General features: G+C 23.4%; 1 protein-coding gene across 3 annotated transcripts; it reads right to left on the bottom strand.

Annotated features, from left to right (window-relative positions):
* Positions 1-432: 432 nt before the first annotated feature.
* Positions 433-7,345, bottom strand: LOC114130927 (zinc finger protein 330 homolog). 3 transcript variants are annotated; one of them, XM_027996017.2, is made up of 8 exons: positions 7,158-7,345; positions 6,939-7,084; positions 4,926-4,945; positions 4,277-4,427; positions 3,981-4,212; positions 3,320-3,487; positions 687-806; positions 433-608 (listed from the first exon to the last, which is right to left on the bottom strand). In XM_027996017.2, the coding sequence occupies exons 2-8, from the start codon at positions 7,056-7,058 to the stop codon at positions 490-492; spliced, it is 930 nt and encodes a 309-aa protein (XP_027851818.2). In that variant the 5' UTR covers positions 7,059-7,084; positions 7,158-7,345; the 3' UTR covers positions 433-489. The 3 variants fall into 3 exon arrangements, with proteins under 3 accessions (XP_027851818.2, XP_050057071.1, XP_050057072.1); XM_050201114.1 differs by having other exon boundaries at positions 7,193-7,345; XM_050201115.1 differs by lacking the exon at positions 7,158-7,345 and having other exon boundaries at positions 4,277-4,381; positions 6,939-7,067.
* Positions 7,346-8,749: the final 1,404 nt, after the last annotated feature.

The following is an 8,749-nucleotide window of genomic DNA, read 5'->3' as shown; positions in this document are numbered from 1 at the left end:
ATTTGTTTATATTATACTATTTGATTATAATAGAAGTTACTATTTTATAGCTAATATATTTATATATATATAATTAGGTAATTGTAAGAACTAAAAACAATTATTGACATATTATTTATAAATAATTGTATTAATTTATACTTTAAAAAAATTACAATTAATGAAATATATTATTTTAAATATAACTTGTATAACAAAATAATATTTTCATTGAGTAATGGCCAATTTTATTATAGTTATAATTTGTATGTCAGTTAAAATTATAAACTTGGAGCCTTCTCTTAGCATTCTCATCAAAAATTTGTCCAATGCTTTGGTCTCAATAGATATACTGAAAAGTACATTTGCGAAAAAAAAATCATAGTCCCTAGTTTAGAAAATAGACTATAACAGCATTTTAGATTAGATTAACAAACAATAAATAAGATGAAGTAATCAAATTGATGAATTATATATTTTTTATATAAATACTATCTAGATTTATAAAATTTATTTTTTTATTTTTGCTTTGTTTTCATCTTCATCATCGTCGTCGTCGGTGTCGTCATCATCATCATCATCATCTTCTTCTGATGAATAATCATCATCGTCATCATCACTAGATTCAGCTATTAAAATATAGTTTTAAAATTTGTTACTGTTCTGAATAAATAATATTGTTAAAATCAATTTTTAATATCAAATACCTTCATCATAAGTATATCCATAGCTTGTTCCAGAATTACCAGCTCCATAAGCATACGAATCATCATCATCATCATCATAACCTTCTTCATATGTTTGTCGGCCATATTTATGATTACGAGCTATAAGTAAAAATATTCATAGTTATTAAAAATAGTTATATTATGTTTTACATAATAGAAAGAAAAATGTAAAATAACACATAAGCAGGATTTGGTACTAACTGCATTTTAAATTAACAAAATATAAAAACTTTATTATAAACACTTAAAAATGCACTATAAAGAATAGAAATAAGAAAAAAAGCCTATTCAAAAATTATAGCTCTACCTCATTCAAAAATAGGGTTTTCACTCAAACTTTTCCTTTTAACTTTATAAACCAATCAAAGTATATAACTTTTTAAAATTGAACTCATCTTTTCTCATACTAAATTTTATTAGTAGATTATTACAAACAACATTGAAATAATACAAAAAACAGTGCTATTGAGAATAGTCTAACATTATTTTGTTGATCATACTAACGTCTAACAGTATTACTTGAAACCATCAGTTATTAGGAATCACTTATTGGTTGTTTTACTCGCATAATTATAATTAAATATAGTTAAATATATAATTAAAGTATTCAGTATTTTTTTATTAATTAAATATAAGGTGTAAAGTGTAAACCAATAGTTCTCATTTTATTTTATTCTACAAAATTACAGTAATGGTTAGTCGATAATAATTAATAGTGTAGATTTGGTAGTATTAAATAATTAAAATCATTATTAATAAGTAAATAAAATTCGATATCAAGTCTACAAAATTACAGTGGTTACCAATTCCGGTCAATATCAAACCGGCATATTCATAAACTAAATATTGTATTGCAAATTGAGGATATTGAATCTAACAAATATATTAAAATTGTACACATCACGTATGCATTCATAATGTTGTAATGAAACATGCTTAAAAAAACTCTTGGATAATAGCCATGTATAACAATTTCTATTTCTTCCCTAACAATTATAACAAAATTATGCCACACTAAAATACTTAATTAAAATTAACAAAATAAATTGCTTTGTAAAAATATAAGAAATAAGTATAAATAATGTCTAAATAATTTATTTTTTTTATAAATTAAGACAACAACCTAAATATAATAACCTTAAATATAAATATTCAACTTGAAATTATTTTTCACATTTTAAATTGATATTTTGTAAATAAACTTAACTTGTAAAATTTTGTTAAGTAATTGAGTTAAACTGTTACAGTATTCAAAAACTTTTTAAATACTTGCAAACATATTTAAAATACTTTTGAAAAAGTACTTAGATTAAGAATTTGTATTTAAAATCAAATATTAATTTTCAATTAAATTTTCTTTATAGTTAGATTAGTTTATTTTCTATTTTTAATTTAATTATGTAAAAAGTATTAAAAATATATAATAATATAATATACTTTTTTGTTCGAATTATAGTAATTATACCCAAGTGAATATTTAAACACCTTGACAAAAAACACAACAAAACAAATAGATAGTTTTAGTTATATAAATGATACGGAGTAAAATGCTCGTTAAAATAAAACACAAAAATACTAAAGAATTTTGGTTCAGTTGATTTGAAAAGTAAAAAAGGTAGGTAAGTGGATGCCTCTCTGCTGTGCATTAGGTTCCGAGCGATTCACACACTGTGTTAAATTTTAATTCAATGATACACCATAATAAATTAAAAATAATTCTGAGCGTTAATGGTCTATCAAATTGTGCTACCAAGAAATATTAATTTTTTGCTTATTTATTTTACTTTTATCAGTATAGTAGGTTGATTTAATCTTTTCCAAAAATATTGCATTTATTATACTATTAATATTTAATTATTATAATGATATGTATTTAATTTGTATTATATGAACTTATACAACACAAAATGTAATAACATCTTTCTATAAATACCATAAAACAGTAAAAACAGATTTATAGTATTAAATATCATTGATTAAACATATTTAATGTTATAAAATACATAAAAGTTGAAGTTCCCACAAATAATGTTTGTAAATTATAACAAAACAATATATCGTTATTTATCGTAAATATAAAATAAGTAATTTTGTTAAAATTGAAACTTAAAACATTCTAAAAATAATTGTATTAATAAATTTTTAGATTTTATGGTTTCAGTATGTACTACTTATAAGGAATATTGTATACAATATTCAAAACTATATCAAAAGTCGAATGAAAAAGAAAAGTTTTTATGAATTTTTAACTAAAAAATAGTTTACAGGATTTTGATGAAATTTGTCAAAATACTAACTTCAAATACATGTAAAAAAAATTGTGGTTATGTATTTTTAATATTTTTGTTAAGTTATAAGAATTACTTATGTGGGATTTTTTATTAAATTTTAGCATAAAACCTTGGTTATAAAAATAAAATTGCTATAAAATTTTATTTCATAATTTTGTCAAAGTTTTAACTTCAAACGCTTATAAAAAAATATATTTAATCAAGAAAATAACAACTTGAAAAGATAATTTAAAATATCAATGATTTAGGTGTAATTAATTATTAATACTAGAAACTAACTGTAACTAACTAGTGGAAAAAAATATTTATTAGTATACTTACAAGATAATGATAAATCACTGACTTCAGCTGTTGGATAAGAACACTTTGGACATGGATAATTTCTATCTTTTTCAGAATACTTAAAACGTTTACATCTAATGTGTTCATCGCAGAAACACACTTTACATTTCAAACAACTATACTGTCCTAATTTATTGCATGATTGACCTGCAATTAATTAAATTAATTAATAAGCATTTTATTCAAATGTTTTAACTTGTAAAGAAAGAAAATAATTCATTAAAACCACCACCATAAAAATAAATTGATGCAACACATTCACTTTTTAAGGAATTTAAAATACAACATTTTAAATTAAATTACTTATGACTGATACCATTAGCAATTGTTGCTTAATAATGAAATTACACAACAAAACTATTTTATGCTTGAGAAAACTGAGAAAGCTACAATTATGATAAGAAAACAAATTTTCAGCATAAAAGGAAGAGAACTTTAAAATGTAATATTTTTTTTAGTATTAGTGATATTGAAATATTGAATAAATAAAAATGATAAACTGTCAAAATTATTCTTCTTTTATGGTTAAAATTTGGTTTTTTGTGTTAATAGTCATACGCCTTGAACAACTTTTATAAATAATTTATAGATGAATGACATCCACTTAATAAATCATTTAATATTTTAGCAACTACATTACATTTATAATTTTCTGATTCCAAAACTTGACATGAAGCTTGGTGCTCAAATTGATCATCTTCACAGAGGTATGCTGAACAATACGAGCACATGAATATACGACCACCATGATCCCATGTTCCACGCTCACATTCAGCACAATTCGCATCTTGTAGAGGGCAAACACAAGCATGAGTTGTCAGGCATTTTCGACCATGACATACCCACGCTTCACAAAAATCACAAATTGCACCCTAAATATTCGATTTATAATTATAATAAAAATAATTTTATTTATTGTTTTTATATTATTCATACCACTAATCCCATTCCTGTTGTATGGACACCTGGGTGTTTAACAACACAATCTCCTGACTTCATAAGACATTTGATTTTACCACAGCTAGCACACTGAGGCAAACGCTGTAAACTTTGACAAAAATAACAAAAAGCCCGATTTTTTTGTTTCCTAAAGTAAAAATAATTGAAATCTAATTACACAATTAAAATTTTTAGTTGATAAATTTAATTTATAATATAATATTAAGTTACTGCATATAAAAACAATTCTTATTTTCATTAAATATAAGAAGAACAATCATATAAAGCTATCATATAGCATTGTAATTGATTAATTATTTATTGTTTATGAATAATAAGAATTATTTTATACTTTTCCACAGTTAAAGTAAAATTAGTGATTTTTTAAATATTTATATGTTAAGGCAGTGGTTCTCAATGTTTTTTTGTTTACGACACCATTGGATATTTTATAAAAAAAACTACAGTATAGTACACGCTGTAGTATTCATAAATGCTGCATAATTTTGTGACACATCTTAAGTCAGTTTACAGAATATTAGTCTTTCTTTTTCATTTAGTCTTCCAAGGGCCATGGTAAATCAGTTAGGAACCATTGTGTTAAGATACATGTTATTCAAATTGAATATCTATTTGAAAAACTTACTTCTTGCATTTATCACATTCCTGAAAAAAAAAATTGATAATACAATTTTTTAAATGTAATTACAATTATATAATATAATCTATTTATGTTAAATTTATTTGCTTTTAGACATGCCCATATATTGAGCCTATACTTTATATAGATTAATATTGAACCATTCAACTAACCAAAACTCATAGTATCCTTACTTCTAGATGACCCTCAATGTAAACATAATACGGTTATGGCATTAATAATAATAATATAATCATCAATACAATATGCAGAAAAATTTGTAAAATATGCAAAAGTATGTAATTTATTAAATAAAATAAAATTTACATAAAATTAGGTTCACGAAAGAAACAAAAAATAAAACTTTATATTATGGTACAATATTAATACCTTATTTTAAATTTAGATAAAATGAACTATTACAATTTCTCAGTGGAGTAGAGATTATATTATTAAGTGCATTGGGAGCAATATACTAAAATAGCCATTGATAATTTTATTTATTTTGTCAAACTATGTAAAATTTAGAATTTTGGTTGTCATACTTAGTATTTTTTTTGATGAAATAAATTTGTAAAAAAAAAAGAAATTGTTTCGATAAATCTCGAATAAAAATTTCGATAACAAAAACTTCTTAAACCTAAAATATGCCAATTCCTACATAAAATAACGAAATATGCAAAAGTATGCAACAAAAATGTTTGTATTTGAAATTTGCATACTATTGATCAAATTTGTATCAAACTAGAATTTCAATATACAATTTTTAAACAAATATGCAAAGGCCTAAAGCTCTAAGTTAATATTTAATAATTAAACTTGTAAAATAAATTCTATTCAATGCAATTCTAAACAATACAAATAAAAGTAAAAAAAACATTGACTTAAGATCACATCTATATTATTTAGATCAATAAGAAAAAATGAATTTATGCCTTTTTATAATAATCATTCTAGGTAAATTTGATTAATGATTCCAATTAAAAACATACAGTGAAACCGGTTGATTAAATAAGATTGTTTGAAATATTTGTAGGTAGGTATATAATAAAACTTAAAAATATAAATGACATACAGTACCAACTATACCTAATATAGCTATTAAAAAAGTAGCGATTACATAAAAACTAAATAAAATTTTTATTTTATAATTTAAAAATGTTAATAACTAATTTAGAATATTATTTATATATAAAAAAATATATATATATCTTCATGATTATGTTCAAAACTTAATTAATGGCACAAAATGTATTAATAATAATAATAATAATAATAATAAAATGTATAAATGTATAACTGTAAGGGCCATTCTTACAATGTTTGGTTAGTGCCTGATAACACTAACCGGAAGAATTTATCATAAGTTAACCAATAGAATTCTAACGGTTAGTCTTAACTGACACTTAACCAGACATTGTAAGAACGGCCCTAAGAAAGATAACTTATAGAAACAAATATAAATGAAATTATTGAAATTTATGAAAGTTGTACACAATATGTTTAGTATTACTAAGAAATTAGGGTTAAAAAGCCAAGGAAATGTTCTATGTTCTTACATACATTTTATATTTTAACATGTTGATTGTGTATGTCTTTTTGAGGTTTTCATACAGTGCGTATGTCACTTTTCTTAAAATAACATAAACATTTTCTCCTAAATGGTCATATGTTCAAATGACATATAAATACATATTTTAAAACACGCTAAATAATAACACAACATTCAGCAACGTGTAGGAAATAATAAATCGTTTACTTCAAATATATATTGGATGCCAAATGGCGTCAGTACACAGTCAACATGTTAATGTCTTGAAAAAAAAAAATTTAACATTAAAATTAGATGCATACCTATAATGAATAATAATCATAGATAAATAAACCATTTTTAGGTAAGTAATTCAAAATAAAATTATCTTTGGTTAATATAATCTATTAGTATTAATTTATTTTATTTTAGTCATACTATAGTTGCCATCAAAATATTTTTTATAACATAACATTTTATTTATTTACCATTGTTGCATTGCAAGGGTGTTTAGCCAATGACAAATTATCCTTTGCTGACCTAATTCCTTTTTGTCGAAGCCTCATCTTTTCTGCTTTCTTTCTCTGCCCAGTTTTTTTTTTAGGCATATTTAATGTATAAGGCGTACACCAACCTAAATATTATATTTTTTAATACATGTGAACAAATTAATACTTAAGATAATACTAAACTGTACACTATAATACCTGAATTTTATTATTGGAAGTATCTAGGTAAGTACCTGTGTCATCTAATTTTACTAAGAATGCCAAGAACTTTAAAATAAAAGGATAAAAGCCACACACTCAAAATTTACAAGACTAACAAGACAGTGACATAATCACCAATGTCAGTAACGATTCCGGATTCACACGAGTACACGACTCACGAGTTCATATAAAAAAAATTGATAACATTATCTACTGAAGATTAATTTTTGATAATAAATAACAAGTTGGCAACTTAATATACAATAGGTATACATATGATGAGATGTGCAATTTAAAAAAATGCTAATAATTCGTGGAGTTATTGTAAAAATTAAAAAACCTACACACGAATACAATGGTATCGTGAAAAAATAATCTCTAATAAAAAATTAAGATAGGTAAATTTGCATTAAAATGTCTGTATTGATTTAAAAAAAAATAGAATATTGTGCAATATATAAAAGTGTAATTAAGCATGAATAAAAAAATGTAGTCATTTTATTTAAATAATTATAATAATGAATATTGTCATTAAAATGTCAATATAATATTAATAATAAACTCAACTTTGATTAACTAGGTATATTGATTTATGTATACACACATTGGCGTAGCTAGATTTCAATCAGGAGGAGGCAAATTAAAACTTGATTTTCTTTTTGAAGTACATATTTATTTATATTATTTTTAATTTATATCAATAGCAATCGTCTAGAGTCTTCGCAAAATTAAGCCATTATATCAACCGCTTAAGTGATTTTTATGTAAAATGTTCACGTTTGGTAAAAAGATTTAAATTTAATTTGAGGCATAGGGGGAGGGCAAGTGCCTTCTTTGCCCAACCCTCGGTACGCCCATATATATACACCATGTAATTCATTGTCCTAATGTCCAATGAAATAATTTTCCAGGTTTATTGTTCTGTATTTGATCTTAAGTGTGCGATTTTAGGAGTCAGCGAAATAGGGATCTAATAATTATATTAAAATTGGATAATTTTATTTAACTACTCGAAGTTATTCTATTATAATATCTAGGTAACTTATACATAAGTCGTATAAAGAAAAATATATGTCACTATTAAATAGGTATATTAATATTATTCATATAACTTTTGAGTAGATCACAAAGTTTTTACTAATTATTGATTTTTATTTATACGAGTATAATATTCTAATAACAACACTTATTTTAAAATTAAAATTTCGTAGTCGTGGAAGATTCTGAGCGTAGTAATGAATGTTTTTATTACTCATTGAAAGTATGAAACAAATAATAATAAAATAGATTATTCATTTTAAACCTATCCTTACAACATCGATTAAGAAGATGAGTATATAATGTTTTAACTAAATAAGTGTAGGTATAATATATAGACTATAGTTGGTAATTTTATTGTCACAATATAGCCGACTGTTGCATCATAATGTACAGTATTATAAAATATGTATAAATAGTAAATACGCTGTGTAAATGTGTAATTAATAATATTATAGGTAGGCGCATATACTATCAAAGTTACACATTTAAATGTCGCCGTATGATGGGTGCAGTAATAATTCTAAACAAATGAATGCTAAATTCCAATA

This window comes from Aphis gossypii, chromosome 2 (assembly GCF_020184175.1).
Source record: "Aphis gossypii isolate Hap1 chromosome 2, ASM2018417v2, whole genome shotgun sequence".
NCBI classification, from domain to species: domain Eukaryota; kingdom Metazoa; phylum Arthropoda; class Insecta; order Hemiptera; family Aphididae; genus Aphis; species Aphis gossypii.
Note: the sequence above shows the minus strand (reverse complement) of the source record. Positions and strands in the feature narration are given on the sequence as shown.